This window comes from Xiphophorus hellerii, chromosome 22 (genome assembly GCF_003331165.1).
Source record: "Xiphophorus hellerii strain 12219 chromosome 22, Xiphophorus_hellerii-4.1, whole genome shotgun sequence".
Lineage (NCBI taxonomy): Eukaryota > Metazoa > Chordata > Actinopteri > Cyprinodontiformes > Poeciliidae > Xiphophorus > Xiphophorus hellerii.
In genome coordinates, this window is record NC_045693.1 from 18,925,736 (window position 1) to 18,951,112 (window position 25,377).

Sequence of the window (25,377 nt, forward strand, 5' to 3'; positions counted from 1 at the left end):
TCCCCTGATGTTCCGGCATGCACATATTGACTCTTAATTAATTAACTTAAATTCGCAACTGCTGAAACTCACTGGCTCCAGACAATTTTGGGATGCACAGTTTGAATTTTCACAAAGAAAAAATTACTTTTGCAAGATTCAAGAATGGGGTAACATGAGAGCAGATTAATTCAATGTCCAATCCATCTCTGTCTCATTTCCACTTACTCATATCCAGTCCCATTTTTTTCTCTCAAAATAAGCCTGATATCACACAGAAAAAAACTAAACACAACCATAACACATTGGTACAGCGTAACACTTCCGTTTCTTGTTATGCATGTCACCTGAAGTGACTGCCGCATCAGCTGTTAGTCATCCGTCACCAGGCGTCACCGGCCTGGGAGCATTCCACCATCCCTATCCGGCCTGTTTGCTGTCAGGCCAGATGTGTCCTCTGATACCGCTTCATCGGTTCAGCCAGCGCCGAACAGGTGGTCTCTGACCTCTGTGTGTCTGTTGTGCCGAGGCCGCATCCGTTCAGTCGCGAGTAAAGAGGGAAGAAAAGCGTGCGTGACAGCAAATGTCCAGAATACGTTTTAGTAGTAATATTTTCAGTCTGGCAACAATGGGTCTTTTCCCAAAATTTGTTTCTGCAAAATGCAGCAAAAGAAAAAAACAAAACAAAAAAATGTGTAAACATATTTTTTATGCTTCCCTCAAATTCAAAAGTTTACAGACATTTAGTCAGTGCCAAGTTTTGTTTTTTCTTGTTTTAACTTTCTGACTTGTGTGTGGATTATATTAGTGATGTGGTTAATGCTGTGTTGTCAGTTTGATTTTGGCTTCTCCCATCACACGAGGATGCGTCTTGGAATAAGAAACTTGCTACCTTAGTGTCCTTGTGTGAATGTGTGAGCTTTGAGATTGTGTCTGGGTGAATGAGTCTGTAATGTAAACAAAACTTAGAAGTTTTATTCATTTTACATTTACTGTTTTTTGTTTGAATTTGCTGAGCTACTGTGCTGTGCTCTGGAGCCCTCTTGTTCCAAACCCAGTGTATAAAGTATTCACTTGGGGTCCATAAGGTTTGTTTTCATTGGTTGTTTATCAGTGTTTTTCCATACATTATATAAATTTAGATACATTACCTTTTTACACGGGCTTCGTCGTGGGTTAATTTCAGTTAAAAAGGGTTTTTCCTTATGCTTTTTGGGCCATATTCCATTCTTAAACTTTTTTTATGTAGTCTGCTGCCAGTACAGTTCACTGGCATACTTTCTCTTTTACAACATTTAGCCATAACTACTGTGACCACAGCTTTTTTAACAAAGTACCCTACAGAGCTTGTAAATGTATAACCCAAAGAATTCAGCACGAAAATAATGTTATCAGGATTTTTTTATGTTTTTAATTGTGATTTAGATTTATGTAGAAAGTCACTTAGCCCCCCTGCCACTGTATGTCATCCTCTTTGCTGTTTGGATAATTAAATTTATTGACTTACCATTTCCTAGTTTCAGAAGGCCAACAGAAATGGTCATGTCATGTTTAATGCCTTAAGGGTTGACATATTGTACAGTACAAACAAAGTAAGACAGACATTCAGAACTGTGCCAGCAGCTGCAGCTTTGAAGTAATGCATTGATCTGTGGCAGAAACCTCAAACTTCAAATGATTAATAGTGGTGGTATGGGACAGTTCACATTAGTCTTGATTAAATAGTTCTGTAGCATTTTTTGGGGCGACGCAGGTCTTTATATGTGTATGTTTTAGGAGGAAAAGGAAGACAGAAAAAGTGGGAAAGATGTACGGCTCATCCTCCCTAGTGGATTAAAGTTAATTTAATAATTTCTCTTAGGCTTAGTATAGCTGACATGGTTCTTGACTAATATATTTTTTCTTTGGTTAAGTTTGAATAAATGCATATGTGGATTTAATTTTTCAAAGAAATTGCTAACCTAACTGTGCACAATACAGTCTTAGCCTTTACTAATATACCACTGTATGAGTTTCGCTTTTGAGTGTTTCCACTGAGTTTGAGCACTTTTCTGAAGACATATTTTTTGTGGTATGAAGCATCCTTATATAAAACAATAAGAGCCCCAAACCTTGTTTTTATTTATTTATTTTTTTAAGAAAGATTATTTTTGTTACTATTTTGGTACATTTCAAAGTAAATATTGTTTATACAAATGGTAAGGAAAGTAAGGACATATCTGAATTCTAACTTGAAATCTGCTGGAGAAAAAAAACAAAAACTAAAAAAAACTTATTATTGGTGACATGAAAAGAATGAAGGACCTGTGAGTTAGAGATGTCTTTGTTATGTTTTGAGCAGCCATGTGCTGATATCCTTGTGAAGCCAGAGTTTTTCTCTCTGATCGTTATTATAAAAAAAAACACACACGGACCGAGATGCAGTATAATGACATTTCCACCGTCTCTCTCTACCTCTGTGATACTTGACTATTTAAAATACTCTTATTTTAATTAGTACAAGGAGAGTAAAGGAAGTTATCGTTCTCTGAATCACAACCATTTCTGAGCTCATTGAAAAATTAGTTTTAAAAAAATCCAGATAAACATAAAGCATTGTCATTGTTGTTCACTTTAGACTTATTCAGATTGCAACCAGTAAAATGCAGGAGTATTTATTTCTAAATACAAAGAACTGTGGTGCTCCTACTTTACCTAGCTCGCTACAAATGACCATGTGTTTCCCAGTGAGAACATTTCCTTTCATTCTTCTGTGGCAGGAAAGAAAAGAGGAAAGAGGTCTATTGAAAACCCATGGCCACTTTTAACTAACATCATTATGTTTTTGACAAAAAAATCCCCATAGCAACATCTGCAGTGTGCTTTATTTATTTTTTAAGGAGAAGGAGATGCGCCCCATCTCAATAATAGAGCCGGCAACATCAACAGGTCACTGGATGTGCATTGCGCAGAGGGGGAGTATTATTAATCAGTTTGTTTGGGAGGGATGAGTCTATGGCTACACTAAGGAGGATCTCAAGATTTCTGAGGAATTTAATTAGATCTTTTAAGAGGCTGGGATGAAATGAATTGCATGTAACCCAATTTCAGCCACACTATTTCCTGCATGATGAAAAGATTTCTTTGGTTGCGTATTCTAACAGCTTTGATGCCTTGTCAAACTTGACAAGAGGCACTTCTTCGCTCAATACTAGTGTTGATTCTAGCAGATATGTACAGGCTAGATTTATCAGATATAAACACATGTAAATGCCACTTTGTTTAGCTGGATCAAAATTAACAAGCAACATTTTGACATTTCCTTATTTTAGCTCCTTGCTGCATCAATTCTTCCTTCATTACCAGTACATTTGTGTGGTATTGAGCTTATTTGTTATGCCTCTACACGTTTCTTACTCCATCTGTCCCTTTTCTCTTGCTGTCGTTCCTTCCCTGTATTGTATATTTCTTTTTGCCCCCGCTTTTCACTCAGGCACTTGTGTTTTTGCTCTGCAGCACTTTTGTCACTGCAGGTCTTTGGTCAATTTAAGACTCTGTCAAAGCCAGATGAGGGAGCGGGAGAAACATTGGACCTCTGTTTGATGCCAACACATGTGTACTTGGACTTCTGTGCCAAGTCTCTGTATGGATTTTCTCCAGATGTCAATACCTTTTCTTATGGCTGTCACAATCAGTTCATGCATTGTTAGACTAAATATCTGGTGTCCATGGGAGAGTCGGATCATTCTGGACTGCGCCTCATTACATATTCCAAATATTTCTTGACTTTTTAATTTGGCAAGGCCTTAGTGTACATGTGTATGTCAAGTTACAGTTACATTTTGGAAAACTGAATGCATTGGAGCTACCTAGACAATGTAAGAACGGTATTTCAGCCACCAGCAGGTGATGTGAATTCCACAGACCCCTTTTATTAGACACTGTGACGAGATCAGTTTCAATACTGTGGTAAGCACTAAAATTGGACTGAAAAACGTCAAAGTAATTGGTCATTTAAAAAAAATATATGCTTTTCAGCATATTTGCTAATGAATGGAAGGTTGGAGGTGGACCTGTAGTCCTGACTTGTCCTGATTCTTCTTCTTCAGCAACGGTTTGATAACAGCTGTTTTATGAGGTTGAGGAAAAACTTGAGCAAAACTTTCTTGAAGAAAAATGTAGGTGAGCAGTCAAGACAACAGGAGGAGGAGTTTAAATGGTGCACGGCATCTTCCAAGCTTCTAAGTGTTTGCAGATTGTGTCATTTTCTCCTGATTGCTATTGATTGGGCACAGCATTGGTAATGGGCTTGGTATTGATGTACAGATTGACCCTCTAATTTTGAGCGTGTTTCAGTAAAGAAGTTAAATTAATTTATTGGAGAGGGCAGCTGACAGTGCTACCTGGTAGTAGTGGTACCCAGTAGTGCTTTGTATGTTATATTCACTGATTGGAAAAAGATGCATTTTCTAGTTTTCATCTAACTGATCAAAAATCAGGCCCGGCCTCAAACAAAATCGGTTTCTCCGTACATCTTCAGTATTTACTGATATGTCAAGAAGCTGTGCTGAAAACATACGGACAGTGAATGGATGCACATATCACTTCTTTGCGATTCTGTGCATTATTGTCAGCAAAAGTTAAATTTCACTCCCAATAACAATAGCAGTTATCTAAAAAAAAGCAGTTATTTATTTTACATGGGCTCACTGTGCCTAGTGCTGTTTTCCCATTGTATTGCAGAGTGTTGGAGCTCTAAACACTGCAGAAATATTCACTTTTTTCCATTTTCTTTTTGTCTCAAGCAAAAATATTTGAGACTTCAATCCATGAACACACATTTTATCTCTTCAAACATTCATTGTATGGTGAATTTCTCCTGTCTTTCCAGGATGTCATTGTAGTTGTAGTTTTTATTAAAGCTGAGAGCACGCAGTATTCACTGTCCGCTTTCTGGCACCTTTAATTAGATGGCTGAAGGGTTTTGAGGAAAATGCAGTGTCCTTGGGGAATATTGCCCAACCTTGAAGGACGTCAAGGGAGAGAGAAAATAGTCTCAGGTGTTGTTAGAAGAGAGATTAGAGTCTGAGGTTTCCTGATCAGAGGGATCAGTGCCAAATTACTTCAAGGTATCTTTTAGGATAGATCTCACCCATCTTGGTTCCATTTACTCTCTTTTTCTGTTTATATCCGTAATTCCCTAAATGTGACATTGATTTTTTGGGTGGAGAGGGATTATTAGTTTTTCACCAAGTTGTTGGCCAAGAATTTTCTATAAAAATCAGACAACAATCTTGATTGAAACCCCTGGTAAAGATGCGGAAAATATCTTGAAATACGTTAATCTTTTATTGTATCTGCATGTTTGCAAAGGGAAAGATGCAGGAACGAACCAACCTTTGATAACTTATCAGCAGAAAATTTTACGTACGGCAAGGAATAACTGTTTTTGACAAAATCAATGGTTCCACACCTGTTAGCACCTTTGTTATTACTACTACCCTTTTGCCAGTAGGCAAACACAGTCATGGTTTTCCAAAGAAACTCTGGGAGGGATTTGAGAAATGTGGTGCTATTTTCTTCACCATTTCTCCATAGATCATAATGTCTGCTCCAGGTTATTCAGACCCTCCCAACCATCATCCTCACCCAGGTCCCAGATGAGAACCCAGTTTGTTATGCCCTGGTTCAAAGACCATAATAAATAACGGTAACGGGAATAACTTAGATTTTGGTTTAGTAAGCAAAAATCAAACAAAAACCTAATTGCTGGCAGGAAAGAAGAGAGGGAGGGAGAGAGACTCTCCCAGGAAGTGGTTGATGTTAGTCTTCTGTGGAGAAACTGGCCAGCTGCCTCCAGTTCCAATCAGCACTGATTTAGCCGGAGCTCTAAAACACACGAACACACGCTCCCACGCTCACATTTACACACAAGCCCAGAGGAAAGGGCTTGGGCTGGAAGAAAGGGCATGAGTTGGTTTTCCATAAATTCAACTAATGTTTTACACCAAACCCACTGGGAGTATTGGTTGCAGAACATCAAATCTTAGTCTCATCTGACCAAAGCAAACTTCTTTCAATTGTCACTGCAAAATTAAATTCATTCCAGGTCGGAACATTTTCCACTGGCTTTTAACCTGATATATACTTTACAGACATTGGTCCCCCTGTCAGGAGTGCAGGTTTGTTTGACTCTTAGGAGCTTTTGGCTGGTAGTTACCAAGGTAATTAATTTACCTCCTTGATCACAAATTCCCTTTAAAAGGCTAAAGCTTTATAGCATCAAGCTATTTGATGTGCTCAGCATGGGGTCAGTAAAATGAACTACCGTGTTATTATAGGTGAGTAAACCGTATGTTACATGTGTGGGGAGTTTTTAAATGATTCATAATACCTGTAGATCTTAGTTGGCGACATTTTTTGTCCTCTGCAGGGAAACATGTTCTGCAGGGTGTGTGGATGTATTACCTTGCTGTGTATAATCCTTTTTATGAATAATAAAATACATGTGTGATCTGTGCATTACTACCCACCCTTCTCCAAAAGCATTTATCTATGAAAAGATGCAGCTGTTAATATACAGACTCCTGCCAAGGATTGAGCGTGGAAAAGTGTTAGATAATTATTTGTCACGCTCAGTCTCACACAGTTTTTAGCAGTAAAACCATGTTGTAAAAGTTTTAATGAGAAATTCCAAATGAGAGCTGCCCTTGTGCATGATTCATAACCTGCCATTGGTATCAGAACACAAAGAGTAAACCAGTTGTCGAGAAATGAAAACTTTTCCACCTGTGCCCGGTAAGTCTCTTTGAAAGTTTCGCTGGTGTTTGTTTGGGTTAAGTTTCAATGTGATCTGTCAATGGAGACAGATTAGAGAAAGCATTGAGATTTCTGCAGTTGCAATATTTTAGACTGACATTTTCAGTAACGCTGCAGATCGACTCATGGGGAGGTTTCTCCTTGACTTCAACTGGTATATTTAGCAAGAAAAAGAAAAATAAATATCTGCACTTTCTCAGAAATCTGTAGGTTTTATGTTATTTCTGTATTTCTGCTTGAGCAACTTGTTCCTGGTTTTGCTTTAGTGGGTCGCATATTTGTGGAAAGTTAAGGGAAGGGAAAAATGTGGTTGAAAAAGTAGCACAAATGTCGTTAACCACATTCTTGGGAGGACTGAAGGAACCTGGCCTTCCTTTCGAGCCACAGGTCGATCACTTAGATGACACGCAGCAGTAATTCATACAAAGCAGCCTCTTGAGTACAAATACCATATGCCTCGTTTCCACTGAGCAGTGCGGCACGGGCCGGTGCAGTTTGGTACTTTGCTTAGTTTGTTTCCATGGTAAAAGTGGCCCATACAACCAACCCATACCACAGCATCCATGGGCCCCCTTTAGTTGTATGTCCATAGGACAATAGCATTGTATGGTCAGGGTGGAGCTGCTGGCATCAAACAACACAGTTCATTGGTTGAGAGATAGAAAAACATCAGTGCTTGAGACTAGCATGAGACATACTAGTGCGTTGGGCGTTTGGGTTTAACCTGCCCATTGAGAATCCAACTGGTGATGGAAACACAGAAAAAATCTATATTTTCTAGGTCTTTTTTTTTTAGAAAATTAAAATTGTCTGAGAAACTTTATTTGTGCTAAATAAAGCACAAATAACAAATATTGAGGCATAATCAATAATTTATTGAGGCATAATCATCAAATTATTAGAAATGCATACTTTTAATATTCTGTGTACTGAATAATGTAATATGAGTTCCTTTTTTTAAATTGAATTACTTAAATAAATGATCTTCTGGTTGATGAATGAATATGAAATATTGCCTATCAACACAATAACAATTTATATTGCAGTGGTAATTTAATATATTGTGCAGCATATTAAATTGATACAATATTTATCTTAAAAAAGGCTGTAACTTGGGCAGTAAAGACTCACAACATCTCAAATTACCGGCATGGAAGAGAAAATAATTTACATTCTCACTGAATTTTAATGTCAATTTTTGGAATTAACCTAAAATAAAGCCAGCATACTACTAATCTGACTCTACTGATTTAAAAGTAGTTTGATGCAAAGGACATCTAGAGATGAATGAAAATGTAGAGGTCTCTGGGAATTTGGAATTGTAAATATAGTCCAGATAGTGACTTCCTCCAGACTCTTACATATTAAACTCAAAATTAAAGTTCTTATTTAGTCAAAAGCACTTTATATTCCCACCTGTGGCCTATCCACTAATTCATATCTCCAACTCTGTGTTCTACTGCCATGACTTAAGTTACATCAACAGTGGTGACAGATTGCTCACCCTTATCCCAATGTTAAACGGATACATCAGTGCCAAGTGAAGGCTTCCGTCTCCACCATGTTTGCAGGGTAATGGGCTGGAGAATGACAGATTGTGTGCTATTATCTTATTGGGGAATCAGCGCAGTATCCGTGAAAGTGTAAAGAGAGTGCTTAATGATGTGAAGCAATTTATTAAAGAAGAATGGAAGTGGACTTTATGTGTTCAGCTGGAAAACTGTAGGTTTATTTGTGTGTTGAATCAGAGCAAATGTTTATTATACAAAACTTTTCTTTCTGGACAGGTTTTAGAAAATATCTGTGTGTACTGTTTAAAAAAGTCCAAAAATATTACTACTTTAAAAAGAAAAAAAATGGCCAACAACAGTAACGGATTGGGACAAAAATAAACGTGACAGGAAGAAAAATGAAAGACATCTTTAATGTCTTTTCTGCTTGGCTTCTAATTGCATATTTCCCCTGAAGACAAACACTATGGGTGAACAATGAACCTGCCCAAGGGAGCCTCCATAGATTAATTGGACCGATAGAAACCCTCTGACATTAACATTTATGCATTTGTTTACTCTTTTTCAATGAATAATAATAGGCCACCTCCCTCGAAGATTCCAAGTCCCTCATTAGTTCCGCTTTGTAGCTTATTATGGATGGTAATAAATAAACATTTTACTTTTGTGCTGCCACAGAAGAACTATTTCAAAAAATGCAGTTACAAAAGTTTTTTTGGTACAATTTTCAGGCGGGACTTGTGTCATCTTGCGCGTAAAATATTGCGTTCTGAGCCTTATGGTTGGTAAGTTGAAACTTTTCTTAATTAGTTTTTAAAGAGAAATTGTACAAAATGTAGAAAATGTGGTGTTTTGAAATGTTTTCCTGTAATACAGTATGTGGGAAACAATGACAAAAAATAGTCATTGTTTGCTATTTTTATAAAGGTTGAGTAAAAACCCCCGAGTAAATAATGCAACGGATGGTTCCAATTTGCAGCAAATAAAAGTCAGTCTCCCAGCTACCTTGTCTTAATTAGGCTTAAATAGCACATCTTTCCTGAAATATTGTTGTATGTCTTTGCAGCACATTAGTTTGCAGCTGATAATTTGACACTAATTTTAATTTTAAAAAATAAAAGAAATTGAGCAGGGAACTTGCTGTTGCTAATATACAGTAAAATGAAGATGTGCAGCTAGGCTGTATAACATCGCTGTGTTTCTTATGAGTGCTTAGTCAGCTTTGACAAGTTGTGTCATATTCAACAATTCATTGAACATTATTGTATTTGAAGATGGAGGCCAGGAACAATACACATATTCTTCTGCCTTATTTTAAGGTAAAGAGTTCCATCTTTGACATATCCCTACAAATATTTCTGGAACTTCTTCATATTTTTCTCAAGTTGTACCCATAAATATGCAATAGACCAGCACAAGGAAGACAATAATTGTGAAGTAAAAGGGAAATTTTTAAATGTTTCACAAATAAAACTAAAGTTGCATTTATTTTTATCCCTTCTATTCTTAAATAAATCCCATTTCAATTGATTGCCTTCAAAATTTAAACAGAGTCCACCTGACTGTAATTTAATTGCAGGCCTTGTGAGTGTTCTCACAGAACATTACTGAACTAACAGCATTACAGAGACCAAGAAATATACAAAGGAGGTCAGAAATAAAGATGTGGAGAAGTTTACAACAGGGTTATGGTGCTTCATTCCTGGGTACTTGAGCTCCATGAGTCCCCCTGGTTCTCTGGAGGTCCATGGGGGTGGTTCATCTGCCCTCCATGCGGGCTTTCAGTGCCCTAGCCCTGGGTAAATGAGCTCCATGAGTCCCCCCTGGTTGTCTGGAGGTCCAAGGGGTCTGTCTCCTAACCTCCATGCGGGGTTATGGTGCTCCATTCCTGGGTACAGAAGCTCCATGAGTCCCCCCTGGTTGTCTGGAGGTCCAAGGGGTCTGTCTCCCAACCTCCATGCGGGGTTATGGTGCTCCATTCCTTGGCAAAGCCCCCCCAGAGCAGGGGGTCATCAGAGGAGGTTGTGCCTGGTTTCGTTTATTCTTCCAAGTGTGTGTGATGACCCGAGCCCACCTTTGGCCCAATAAATGCGCGGGACCCCCCCTTAAAGCCCCCGTGAATGTTGGTTCCCATTTGGCATCAATGCATTTGAAAGTGATACCCGGATGGCAAGTCCTGCAGCTCTGCGTCCCAAGCTGGTATCGAACCAGGCTCTGCCGGGTGGGAGGCACCAGCCTTAACCATTGTGCCACGGGGGAAGCCAGGGTCAGTGTGCCCAGATGGCAGAGCATTTATAGTGCCGAAAACCCAAGTGGCAAGCCATGTCCACAAAGGGACCCTTACCAGGGGCACGAGACTCTGGGCCGTGCGGGCTGGTGGGTGTAGTCCGCGTAGGGGTGCTTAAGTGTGGGGTACCCAGGTTCGGAGGGTCCTTAAGTCTTGGTCCCCCAAGTGGCAAGCCCCCATGGACATAAACACCCAGGTGGCAAGCCCCCATGTACTCGAATACCCAGGTGGCAACCCTCCCATAGGCATAAACACCCAGGTGGCAAGCCCCCATGGACATAAACACCCAGGTGGCAAGCCCCATGTACTCGAATACCCAGGTGGCAACCCTCCCATAGGCATAAACACCCAGGTGGCAAGCCCCCATGGACATAAACACCCAGGTGGCAAGCCCCATGTACTCGAATACCCAGGTGGCAACCCTCCCATAGGCATAAACACCCAGGTGGCAAGCCCCCATGGACATAAACACCCAGGTGGCAAGCCCCATGTACTCGAATACCCAGGTGGCAACCCTCCCATAGGCATAAACACCCAGGTGGCAAGCCCCCATGGACATAAACACCCAGGTGGCAAGCCCCCATGTACTCGAATACCCAGGTGGCAACCCTCCCATAGGCATAAACACCCAGGTGGCAAGCCCCCATGGACATAAACACCCAGGTGGCAAGCCCCATGTACTCGAATACCCAGGTGGCAACCCTCCCATAGGCATAAACACCCAGGTGGCAAGCCCCCATGGACATAAACACCCAGGTGGCAAGCCCCATGTACTCGAATACCCAGGTGGCAACCCTCCCATAGGCATAAACACCCAGGTGGCAAGCCATGTCCACAAAGGGAGCCTTACCAGGGGCACGAGACTCTGGGCCGTGCGGGCTGGTGGGTGTAGTCCGCGTAGGGGTGCTTAAGTGTGGGGTACCCAGGTTCGAAGGGTGCTTAAGTGTGGGTCCGTCCCCCAAGTGGCAAGACCCCCATAGTCCTAAACACCCATTTGGCTTAAGTCTGGGTCCCCAGGTTCGAATGGTGCTTAAGTGTTGGTCCCCCAAGTGGCAATAAACACCCAGGTGGCAAGCCCCATGGTGCCCTGTCCCTGGGTAAAGGAGCTCCATGAGTCCCCCCCCTGGTTCTCTGGAGGTCCAAGGGGTCTGTCACCCAACCTCCATGCGGGCTTTGGGTGCCCTATCCCTGGGTAAGTGAGCTCCATGATCTGCCCTGGTCCCCAAGTGGCAAGCCCCATGTTCACGAATACCCAGGTGGCAACCCCCATGTTCTCGAATACCCAGGTGGCAACACCCCCATAGGCATAAACACCCATTTGGCAAGCCCCATGGAGTGAAAATGTGACAAAGTGTCAGTTGTATGGATAAGAATACCCAGTTGGCAAGCCCCCATTGACGGACTACCCAAGTGGCAAGTTCGGGTCCGGTACCCAAGTGGCAGTTTTCCCCATTGAGAGAAACACCGAGATGGCAACGATGCCCTCTGGTGGCAGAAACACGTTACTACAGCGAATCTTGCCACGAGGGAGCAAAATCCATGATTTTTGTGAAAAGTTTGTCCTGTTTGGGGGTCTCTCACGGGGAGACCGGGGGTCTTAAAAATCGGTAGGGTGGGTCACGGGGGTAACGAGGGATAACCGGATTTTTAGAGATTGACCCCGTAACCCTACGACCCAGGGTTAGACCTCCAGAATTTTTAGAAAAAGGCCCTTTTTTCCCCCCAAATGTACACTTTTTCGGCCCTCGCCCTAAATAGGGTTATGTTATAAAACCATATCCCATGTTTTGAGCATCTCACTAAAATGGAAATAGCATGGCCCAACTGAAGATCTACCATAACACGGCAGTCAAAATAAGCTGACTGGTCAAAGAGAGAAACAGTCAGGAAGTGGTTACTAACACTTGATGAGCTGAGAAATCCACAGCTCAGGTGGGGAAATGTGTTGTCAAAACAACTAAGTTCCCACAAATCTGGCCTTTATGAAAGAGTGGGAAAGTTCAAAGAATGCAATTCTTCATCTGTGACCCAAATGGTCAAAATTACAAAAAACTAATGGCTTGAAATATTTCATACTATACTGATTTATATATGGGTTTCACTTTCTGAAATTAGTGACAAAAAATGGTGTTCTAATTTTTTTACATGTACCTTCACAATTAGTGGACTGAATATATTCATATGAATATATCATACCCCACACTTTTACTGTCTTGTAAAAAAAATGTATGCATGAATGGCCTTCCACTTCACAACTATCCACAGCAATTTGCTTCTTTTTGGACATTAAATCCCAAATAAAATACATTTAAGTTTGCACCTGTGGCATTCTGTGGCATCGCAGAATAATAAATAACATCCTAGATATTCTAGATATACTAAAACAAATAGATGAACCTGCAAATGTTTGGTTTTCTTTCTCCATAGAAGTAGAGAACACTTTCCATCCTTCTACCAAGGGATTGTTTAGGTTGACTTTCACGCACGAGTGAAGATGGTGTTTGCATCAGTGACAACAATGATCAAACATGCATCGAGTGAGTATTACACTAATAGCTTACAATATTAAGATTTTATGGTTCACTGCCTGCTCATGTTGCTGATGTTGCCTCCAAGATTATTGAGTTACTCCCACCATCACGTTGCGCCACAGCAAAATACTGAACCTAGTTGTTTGACTGATAAAAATTCATGCAGCCATCAACGGCCGCATGTTTTATATTACCAGGAGTGTAGCATTTAGCTGTGTAAGCTCTGAGCAGTAAATACGAGAGCCTTGGTGGTGCACTGTGTGTACAGGACACAATTTCCAGGGGCTAACTTTACATTAGATGAGCAGGTTGAGTCAGCACTAATACTGTAGACATATGCAGTGAGAAGGTAAACCAGAATTTGTGTGTTGCGTTCCTGGCGCTGTATTTAAATGAGGCCATTTCTCTCTTACTACTCTGACAAAACATTCACTTTTGAGAAGAGCTGGGAAATATGACATCACTTCTTTTTACAGTTTTAAGGAAAAATAAAATGTAGTAAAAAAAAAAAAGTAAATGATTCAGAGTGGGAATCATTTGAAGATGGTAAATATTCCAGCCAGCAGCTTAGAAACGTTTCACAAGTCTGTTGTGCCTCTGTGCAGTGGTGGTTGTTGCTGTTGTGTTTAGAATAGAGGAAATCAGTAAGAGTGATGTCACTAGCGCACAAACTGCAGCGCTTCAACCTCAGTCTGGAGTCTGCTTTTATTTGAAGCATTAAACGTTCAGTGTTTTAGTGGCATTTTTATTTGTTTTCTGGAACTCCTATCTTTTATCAACATTTTGCTGTCAAGCTTTAAGACTTTTAAGCAGTTTATAGCAGCAAAAGGCTGTGCTTGTAAAAAAAAAAAAAAAAAGTATTGCCGATATAGACACACCTGGAAACATGAATAAAACGACTCTTACCACAATAAGAGGGGAAAAAGCAGTGGATGGTTTCTTTTTATGGGCAGACTGCATACCAGTCGGGGAGGACACAATGAAATTAAATGCAGATGTCTAAATGACCACCAAGACTTCATTACTGGATGAGAAACTATTGCAACCAATGTTAGCAGTTATTCTGAGCTGCAGTCTACCATTATTTACATTTACAGATAAGAATAGTAAAAATGTTTTGGTTTGCAGAAAAGGCATGATAAATGTCTTTGGCTGGAAGGAGCTACTACACTTTTTCCTAGCTTACATTAAAGACAAATTTGTCTATTTGGCAATATTTTCATTCAGTCCTGGTGTTGGAACAAAAGTAGCATTGTTTCCACACTGAAGTACGTCTACATATGCCCCTGGATGCCAATAATAACTTGAATATATGCATTAAATTTTGTAATTATATATGTATATGATTTTATTGTTCTACTGTAACTGCTTTACTAAAATTAACTGTGTCATGGTATACTTGTTTTCATTTTCATTTATTATTAGGGTATCCATACTGAAGGTCGTACTGTCTCATTGGTAGTTAATCCTGACAATTAAATGTATTAGAAAATGTTTTCCAAGACCCATTGAAGATCTTAGATGAGACATTCTGTAAATGATTTTAATATTCAGTGGAGTTTGTGTTTCATTCTTTCAGGACTGATTAAAATGTATGCATTAATTCTGACTTTACAGTGCAGTAGTTAGGAGCTGCAGTCCAGCATGAATAGCCACGGTAGATCAGTTTCCTCCCAGCATCTCCTTTAATGGGGATGCTGTCATTTTGTATTAGTCACACAGTGTCTACTGCTTTTAGTACCTCAACAATTGTAACAAAAAAAGGAGTTGTTCCTGAAATACGATTACTGATAGTGTGGTATGTATAATTGAGTTACAGACAAAATGTTTATTTCAGTTCATTATTTGAAATTTGGAGAGGCATTTTTAAGAAGAACTGGGCATCTTTTCTGTATGAAGAGAATGTAGTAAAAATTTGTGTTTAAATAATTTTTTGTTGGCTTAACTTATGAGTTTAACAAATGAAGTCTTTAGTGGAACAGGCACTCACTTCTTCCTGGTCCGTGTCCTCATCAGGGCGGGGCAGTAAAATGGAAACACGTACTACATGGGCTGCTTAAAAGCTTAGATTAGGAGGGATAACGCTTGGAAGAGCTATGCTAAATTTGATTTATTCTTTTGGCTGATCTTTTTCTTGTTCAGTTGTAATGGTTTATGTCAATATTTATTTTGAACATCTAGGGTTGGAGGGTATAGCTGAAAAACTTATCACAATATAAATCTTTTACATCAGTCAGTATCAATAATTGTCAGTATCGATAATTATTGATTATTGCTCCATGCTGTTGTTTATTTTTCTTTTTAAGCAGCTATGAGGCACAGCGACCAAACCTGAAACTGCTGTGGTGCAAGTTACTCAGCAGTTGTTAGTAGGTAACCAAAGAGTAAGAGAGTGGGTTATCTGACCTTGCTTTGCTCACTGTGAAAGGTTGAGCAGTTTTCCTCTGCCTGCATCTCCCAGAATGCTTTGCAGTTCTAGATCGGAGTTCAGTAAATATTCCATGTTGAATATTCTATTAGATGTATTATCTATTGTTACTGATCATGTGTCCACTGCAAATTGTCATATATATTGCTGTTGATTTATTGTCCAGCCCTTGTAGTATCTATTGTCTTTGGTGTTTGGTTTGTGTAAATTATTGTTTCTCTCTTGATTTCTGGGATCCCCTGTTTCATTATTTCTTCCTGTAAACCACTCAGGGGTACAAATGTAATGGTGTTGGTGTGCACATGGCCTGAAGTACATAAATAAAGACACTTCCACCTTGATTTCATTGTCATACCTCTCCATTCAATATTGAGCGTCCACCGGTCAAAACTGACAGCCACCTAGAGTTTCATTTTCTGCGGCAACAAGTCAAGCGTTTAAGAAAAACATTGTATGTTCAGTGATGTAGCTTGATACAAGAAAATGTCTCTGCAGTTTATTATCAAATACAGTTTTGTTCTTTGGGATGTTGTTATTTTTGAATAGAGAGCACTCGTATTCATGGTGCCATGACTTATCACTCATCTCTGTTTTTTTTTGTTTTTTTAAGAGAAGAGGACTTCCTTTCTCCCTGTGTGGATTTCTGTATCAATGTGATTACTAATTGATTTGTGTGTGATAGCAAAGCGTCACATATAAAGATCACAAGCCTGAGCTTATACACACAGACAAACTAAAGTTTGTGAACAAGCTTGTTTTTTCCTGGAAACTAAAAAGGCAAAAGGGATGTTTTTATTTGCATATGAGCATCAGTAGAATGAGGTCAAGTTAGAGCTCTGCTGCTGATCATCTGAATTTAACATAATCAGGCTGAAACAGAGTCACTAGCACATTAATATCCGCAGTGCCCTTCTATTTTATTATATATCTTGAAGCAAATTTAATAGACATTTCTCTGGGTTTAATCTTTTTTGATTTTCCTGGTATCCAAGTGTTATTTCAGGACAAGCATCATAATCTGGACCTTTGTGAAGTTGCTGCTGAAGGATTTAAAACTGAATGACATACTTTCTGAGTGACTTTCAGCTTAGCAATAAGAGATCCCAACTCATTATGGGGCTACAGTAACTTTGCTTTGGTTAGTATTTAAATAAGCTTCCCTCAGCAGCTTGCTTGTTTGATATTCATCTGCTGCCTGCTGGAGGGTTTCTAAGGAGTTTTCTTCTGCTCTCATTAATGTGACTTTTCAGCCTTGCTAGTAGCAGCCAGGACTCTTGTTTGGTCAGTCAGCTGGTCAGCTAATTTGGTCGACGCTTTTTACAGAAATTAACATATATTTCACAGATTTGCATTGATCGATGCAGTGGCAGGGTTTTTGATTGTAAGCAGTATGGCTCTGTGCCCAGGGTGGCATGAAGGTTCCTATTAGGATGAAAACAGGTCAGTTACACCCCAGTAGAGTTTTCTTGCATTGTGCTGCAACTTAACAATTTAGCAACTTGCTTAGCAACTCCTGTTGTACCAAGTACATAACACACACTCTTACACATCAGTGTGATGCACACAGACAAATAAGCCAAAATTTTAAAGGTCGTACAAGGCTGGAGCCACCAAATATTGATTTCTGAACTCTTCCTGAGTTAAAACATTAGTATTGTTGTTTTTAAATTAATATGAACTTGTTTTCTTTTCATTATTTGAGGTCTGGAAGCACTGCATCTTTTTTGTTATTTCTCATTTTCTGCAAATAAATACTAAATTGTTGCTTGGAATTTCGGAGACATGTTGTCAGTAGTTCATAGAATAAAAGAACAATGTTCATTTTACTCAAACATATCTCTATAAAAAGTAAAATCAGAGAAACTGATCATTTTCAGTGGTCTCTTAATTTTTTTCCAGAGCTGTATATATATGTGTGTGTGGGTGGGTGTGTGCGGGGGGTCTGCGTGTGTGTGTATATATTTTTCACATAGTATAAAGTTACAGCTTTTGTAGAATGGTGGGTGTTTCCTCTTTTTCCAATGGTGGGTGGGGGTGTTGAGTATTTAGAGTATGTAGTGTGGTTCTGTGTGAAGGTGGGGGTACAGAAGGAGGGATGACTCTGCATTTATTCCAAGAACTGCATCCAGATTTTCCAAACCTCAGCGGTCTCACAAAAGCAATGTTGGATTTTTTTTTTCTATTTGTATGAGTAAATCTAATTGGAAGTTTTACATCCCAGTATCTGATTTTCCTCTTGCTTACATATAATTAAAGAAACAGAAAGGTTGAACATTGACTCAAATAATAGAGCGCTACCATATGTCTATGTCTTTACATTTTTAGTTTTCTTTTTTAGCCTCAGTTCCTCTGCTCTTTTGGTCTTCATCCTTGTCTCTTTTCACTTTGCTGTGGTTTGGCCAGCTTTACGCACCCTGGTGCACCCACCACAGTTGAGGATAAGCTGAGAGGACACTGAGATGTATGTAAATCAATTTGGAGTGCAGCTGTATGCAGAAATAGAATTAGACTTTTTCAGCCACACCTCTTCAGATACTCCGCTCCTCTTGATCTCACTCCCTTGTACTAGGGAAGACTTATTTTAAAATGACATATGCTAACATAAGTAGCAGCCATATAGGAAGGCTCTGGGTTAGGCCTGTGGGGGGAAAGAGGAGCTTAAATGAAATCGCTGAAGTTAACAGTCTTCAAAGGAAGCAGAGAGGAGTCACATTCCTCTCAAATGGTTTCATGCTCAAAGAGATTCATGTAATGGTGAATTACATGGGGTGCAGCTCCACAGATATGTAAATATGCCTCTGCACCTTATATGTGCACTGAACATTGTACAGTCTGAATGCTAGGGAGAGAGAGAGAGAGAGATGATGAGAGGCACACTGATGCGTTTGAGCAAGCAAGCTTCAATGATTATGCTGTTGTAGCGAATCAGTGTCTACAAGATTCGATGTGTTCTTCAAATTGGACTCATAAAAGCATGTGTTTTGTTCAGTTCTTGCTGCCATAATTTTGGATATGGCAGCAGGTCAGATCTGTCAGTTTGTTTTATGCAAAAGAGATGGGAAGGAGGACTCACTCTGCTACGCTTTAATGAGTTTTTTTTTTTTTTCTGCTATCCTCATGCTGAATAGTGTGAACTTTAGCATTACTAGTATTAATAGCTAGGAAAGCAGTTTTGCAGCAACCATTTAAGTTACTTTATGAATTTCACTGCACAGAGGGTGTGAATGATTTATCTGCCTCCAAATATTTAATCATATTTAAATGTATAAACAGACGACATAAACATCATCTGTTTACTAGCCACAATCAATAGTTTATGTGGTAAATTAATTTCCAGACAAGTTAAATGAGCTCTGAGGAGCTATTTGTGAGGTGTGGAATTAAAGAAATGGGGGATTATTTTTAAGGCAAATAACTGCATTTGCTGCCTCCCAAAGGAAGCTCCTAATGAGCCTGCCATTTATCACAATTAACCTGGGCCACTAATGGTGCATTGTTAATTAGACGTGAGACCATGCTTAATGAACAATGTGCACATTCAGAGGCAATGAGTCCTATTGATAAATAGAGACTATTATATAAATGTCGGGGTATTTTTGTATGGAATGATTCAAATTCTTTATGCATGAGAAATGACTCACCTGCAGATTTTATAATTTGTTTATGAAGTGCTTAGTTTCAGTGCCTTTGCAAAAGTGCTAATATCATGAGAGTATTATAAACATTTATCACAGTGCAACTACAAACCTCACTGGATTTTATCAGGATTTTACATGATAGACCGCAACAAAGTATTACATATTTATCTAATGGGGGGAATGTGATATATCTTGTTAAAAACTTAAGTGTGGCGTGGATTTGCATCCAATCAATCAATCAATCAATCAATCTATCAATCTTATAAGCTTCCATCTTACAGAAAACTGTTTAATCCATCATCTAAAACTGAAAAGAGTTTGTAAACATACTAAGAGATGGGTCTTCACCCAAACATAAAGGCCTAGGAAATGGAGCATTAATCAGAGAAATAATGAAGAAGTTCATGTGAAATCCAGATGAGCTGCTGATTCTTTAAAGGTTTTAAGATGTTTGGATGTAAGGAAATACGTCTCACTACCTCTCAAACCACTTGTGTCCAAAGAGAGGACGACTGTTGGCAAAGGTGGGATCACATGCTCTCACCTTGACGGAGATCTTTTTTATTTGCATTTGTCGAGTCAAATGTGTCGTCATTCGTTTTGCAGGAACGCAGTAGATAGCCCGTGGAAAACATGAAAACAAAGCATGAAAAGTGGGCATGTAGTGTTGCTTTGTGAATTTACCTTGAGTTAGTGTTCTAGCATGGTTCAAACTTGCCTCCTAAGGAAAAGCAGCACATTAAGGTTGGCAGCAAAAACAGAAACAAGCAAAGAAAAAAAAACAAAAACAGCTGAGCTTTTAAATTAAACCATAACCGTTAATCAGTATGGATGTCATCATCCAAAAAGAGTCATTAATTGCCAGTAGGCAAAAATTGTGAATATTTTATAGAGCGTCTTGATATATGCATCTACAGTATATGATGATGATTTTTTTTATCCTCAGCTCCTTTGCCTAATGAAAAGACTTTCATCCATTACTTTAAGAAAATGTTGAAGGTAGTGCTGTTCCATCTTGTGGTGAGTCTGCGGCAAAAAGAGAAACAACTTACCTCAGTTTTCACTTTGCTTTTAAAAACAACACCAATGAGTTTTTTGACAAAAAAACCTCAAAGAACTGCCATAATGAAAGCAAAACCAAAATAGACGTAGAGAATGTAAAATTAACCCTGATCTGGTGACCCTGCTCTGCATGTGTAAATCACTCCTTAATGTAAAAACAGTTCTTTGAAAGCTTCAAATTTAAGTTAGAGCTTAACCATTTCTTAATGAGAAATGTGGACTAACATTCGCTTCCTTGTGCCAATTCGGAAAATTTGTTGTAGCTATTGAAGAGAAGAGACGGTAATAAAGATAGGACTTTCTGTGTTGAAATGAGAATGCAATTTACTCGGTCCATTGGTAAAGATGCGGAAATCAACTTCAAGAAATGTGCCTTTAATTTAAAGTAGCATTATGTCACTCTCTGGAAAAATGCAGCATTTAATTTGAATGCATTCATTCAGTTGGCAAAAACACAGTTTGTACCTCCAACCATGTGCGTTCTTCACGACTGAGTCAAATAATTATTCCATTAGGAAGATTTGACTGCACTTAGTAGGTGATCCAGTCATTTGATTCAGGTGTTTTGGGCCAGGTGCACATCTAAACGTTGCAGGACGCCAGCCTTCGGGCCCCAGACTTGAGGACCCTTGCACTAGACTAACCACAGACCAGGCAGCTTTTCTACAGGTATGTCAGAAAAACAAAACAAAAAAAAAAACTACTACTATCACAGATATAATCAAAGGAAGTTTGTTGACGTGGCCTGCTTCCCACACTGCTTTGTGATCTCTTTGAAATACGAGATTCAAAGTGGTGAGTTTTAAACAAAAACAATCATAAACTCCACTTTTAATTAAAAACGCATTGTCATTTGGTCATTCAGCAGGTTAACGACTAAATCCGAAACACATGACCAGTTGAGAAATGAAGCAATTTTTCCAGAAACTAAGTCAACCTTCTTCTTATATGACTCACTGCAGTCTCCAGACTAAAATCCTATTAAAAACCTGTGGGTGGCTAAAGAGAGAGGAGGATGGAGAGATTATGCAAAAACAAATGGTCAAACATCCCTCTCTGTTTGCCCTAACCTTGTGAAATCTTATTGAAGAATAAGTTCTGTCCTATTGGCAGCGTGGTTGTACAAAGTTTCGACAAGAGAATTACAGATATCCATCCATAATTTTATTAAAAAATAAGAAAATTAAATACCATATTTTTGTGTTTTGCCCAACAAATAAGTGTACTCAAAGATTGGATTTTCAAATATGTTCAGTGTGAGCTTTGCTACTGAGTAAAAGAGTAATTTACTTGAACAGCTTGGCACAAAATTTGCCATGGCTAGAGTATGACAATAATTTGCTGTACAACTCAAATAACTGAGATTAAGTTACTCTATAGTTCACACAATAAGAAAATATAGAGTGATGTTGACACAAATAAACAAGAAGCAAAAGCTTTGCAAATCCATCAAGCCGTGAGGATTTTTAATGCCGTTCATAAATTCCATCTCCTGTCTCGTAAAGAAAAAAAAAATAGTTCAAAGAAAATGAAAATTATGCCAGTTTTCTGCTTAGAAATTGGGTAATTTTCAGGCCTTTATTCATAATGTGTCTTCAGTCTAAATTAGAATTGATTGGCTGCATGTTCATCCTGACAGAGACGGATATGCAGGCAGGTAATTACCCTTACAGCAATCAGAAACTGAGAGAGTGTTCCTTAAAGCATCTTAAAGAAAGCATTACTGATTTAAAGTGTGGATGACTCTGGATTAGTTATTTTTGCTTATTTCCTCTTTTTCCAACACATGCTGAACTGCAACAAAAACCATGTCCCATTTAAAAGGTTTGCACTGGTCCAGCAACTCCGATTTAATAATGTCTACAGAAGTGCTGGATAGGGGCAACATTAGAGCAAATGGGAACCATAAACATCTGATCCCCAGTGACATAAAACACAGTTCCACACCGCAGAGCTGAAGTACAAGCAGAGAGGCCAGAGGAAACTCTTTACAAACCCACCATAGACATCCGTGGCCCCAATAAACTCTATGTACCCTTGCCAAAGGGTTGATTACAGGGAGATTCCATCGTATAAATCCTGCCATGCCTCTCCGGCCTGTAGTCTGTCACGACCAACCGTGCTGCCCTAAGCTGGCTTTCCCAACATGAGCATTTGCTTGGAATTAACCAAAGTGACACAAATCCCATCTTTACTACTAATAGAGGTTTTCTGATTTTCCCTTTTTTAGGTTAAATATCTATGAGTAATTTTTGTCAAAGCTCTGTTTATCTCTGTTTTCAACTGGATTATTTTTAGACGTTGGTCTTTTCAAACTTATGCTTAAGCTCAGATGTGTCGATGTATATTTAATGAGACTTATACAGTGCTCATCAAAGTGATTACTGACTGTTAGGGTTATCAGATTTGGTTTAGGGGTTGCTAACGAGACGATTAAGCCCATTAAGGTCACACTAAGTATTTAATAAAGTTAAATGTGTTAATGCTTGGACTGCAAATGACTGATCCTATTCCAAACATGACGTTTAAAATAGAGCTTTAAATATACAGCAAAGATATTAACCGGTCCAGAAGTCTAAAAAAAGCGATTTGTTGGAATAATCTAGTTTCATCTAATGCTGTTTTTTTTTGGGACACTGAAGCTGTTTTGGATGAAGCAGCTTTGAGGGATATCTGTGATTCCCTTTGCATACCAGCTCCTAAATCCTCTCCGTCTCCTCTTCTGTCTGCGAGTTCTGCTTAGCTCTCAACAAACTACAGCTGACTGCATAATAACCCCTTCAGTCTAGTTTTGGCTGTCCATCTTTCGTTGTTTAATTTTTTTCACCTCTCCTGTGTATTTTGTCATTAACGCACACATCCGGAAATCATCATGCCTGATGTCACTGTGATTATGCAGCTGCAAACTATGGGTGTTCCTCCAGTCCTGTTGCCAACGCTCGGGGTGGGGCTCTCTGTGTCCATCTGTTCATGCCCTGAGGAGGGAGAAAATACATAAACATGGTTTTACAGTTTGTCCACGGACAAGCACATGCACAAGATTAATGCTAAAGCGATGATTTGACTCTTTCTGAAGGCCAGAGGACTCAAGAACACATAAGGAATATGCTGAAAATTAAGCACACTTAAAGGTCATATCTTATTATGTTCACAACTTTGTGTCCTGGTTTTTAGGTCACCATGGTTATATTAATTTGCATGACTAAAATTCAAAAGTGTGGCAAAAATAAAAGCACAAGGCTGCTACGATTAAGCTGAAGAGTTGCAGCATTAAGTTTGGTCTTTAATTTGACTTTCTTTTATGTTATATTGATTTGCACATTTATTTATCTAGTTAGAAGGAGGAAGTCAGAAAAAAATATTGTCTGAGAGCAGTAGCTTGGAGACGTAACAAATCACAACCCTACAAAGGTGTTGAAAAGCTTTCTATTGTAAACTTTGTAGTTCACAATTTGTGACAAAAGACTAATTCTCAAGAATGCTATTAATCTGATGGTCACAGATATATCAGCCGTCATATTTGTTAAACATCTGTTTCGCCAAAATAATTGGATTAAAAACCTGTCTAACGTTGAAAGTGTCTACACATCATCATTCCTTGTTTAGCTCGGTTTAGCAATATCATACTCACCTAATAAACTTTATTGTGACAAATAACTGCTGCAGTCACTTCAGTGGTCTGGCTGTTTACTCAGTGCTTGGACCACGTGTCCTTGCTGAAGCATAAACTGTGTCGGGTCCTTTTCCTTCAGGTTTGGGTTGGTTCTTCCATTGTCTGTGCCTGCTTATCCGTGCAGGGACATAGGTGGGCTGGTGCTCATCTCCAGTGCTCATTGGGCGAGAGGGGCTTTGCACCCAGTAGAGGTTGCTAGTCCCTTAAATCCAAGACTTAAGTCATTTTATAGTCACAATGTTGTAAGGTGTTATTCTCAATGTGGCTGTGTTTTGTATCTGAGCTCCTCCATAGATTAGCTTCGCCAGTGTGAAGGGCTCATTATATTCCTTTTCTGTGTCACTGGAAACACAAATCCATTTGGCATGTGCACATTAACAAGTTGTTTTTTTTTTTTTTCTGAAAATGTAATTTTTGTGAGAGATTTCCAGACATTATGGAGGCTACGTTACCATGTTTAAGTAGGTGCACCTTAAAAAACTTTGTTGCAACAGAAAAAAATATCTATTTTTGAAAATACTATAGCCCTTTGCATTGGGATTTACTTATGTTTCACATTTTTCTAAATGCTGTTTTACCAGTAAAATGATTTTTGGAACAGAAATAACACACACACACACACACACAAACACACACATATATATATATATATATATATATATATATATATATATATATGTTATTCCTGGTAATTTCAACTTTATATTTTTAGCAACTTATTTTTGTTCTCTTTCTTTTCCTTTCTCTTCTCAGGGGTCTTTTTGCGAGCCACTACACCGAGACACATTACAGGGAGGATGGAAGTGCAGTCACTGGTACTCACAACGTCACGGTACGCTGAAACTCCAGGGCTTGTGGTCACATCAAGTTGACATGGTGCAATGCTCAGTAGAGACATTGTCGAAAAATGTTCAAAAAGACAGATGTTTTTTTGTTTGTTTTCTTTTTTTTTTTGGTGGTGACAGGCGGTTGAAGGAAATCCTTTTAGATAAAGCATACTAAAAATTCTGCATTCTTAATTCAAATGGACTTAACATGTGCAATGGGACGCCCCCATCTTCCCAGCTGTTGCAAACTGGACATGGTGTAGATATTGTGTGGCCTATTTGACGATAAGCTGTGTTTCATGCTTGTTGTTTTTCAGCCAGCATCGCCATCAGGATTTGTCATGAAATCCTCTTTTAGCTCGAAGCGCTTGTTTTGCTCTGCTTGACTGAGGTTTTTTTTTTTTGTTGAGTTGAATATAAATAAAAAATGGTTCTTCATTTTGAATTGATGGTACTTGTCAAGTTTACTCACTGAGGTACTTGGCTGATTGAAATCAGCTCACATAATAGAGCCAAACTATTGTTCTCTGGTGATATTTCACCTTCCTTGGCTCCATATTGTTTTTATTAATACCATTCGACGGGGGAGAAACAGTTCTTTGGCGTTACAGAAACCTGTGATTTATGGCATTCACAAGTCCTG

At 39.0% G+C, this 25,377-nt stretch overlaps 1 protein-coding gene across 2 annotated transcripts in view; it reads left to right on the forward strand.

Annotated features, from left to right (window-relative positions):
* Window positions 1-25,377, forward strand: part of adam12b (ADAM metallopeptidase domain 12b) — a 91,744-nt gene that overhangs the window by 18,876 nt on the left and 47,491 nt on the right. For both annotated transcript variants that reach the window (XM_032553456.1, XM_032553457.1), the window contains exon 4: window positions 24,661-24,739. In XM_032553456.1, the coding sequence (XP_032409347.1) occupies window positions 24,661-24,739 (79 nt within the window). The remainder of the gene's footprint in view (window positions 1-24,660; window positions 24,740-25,377) is intronic.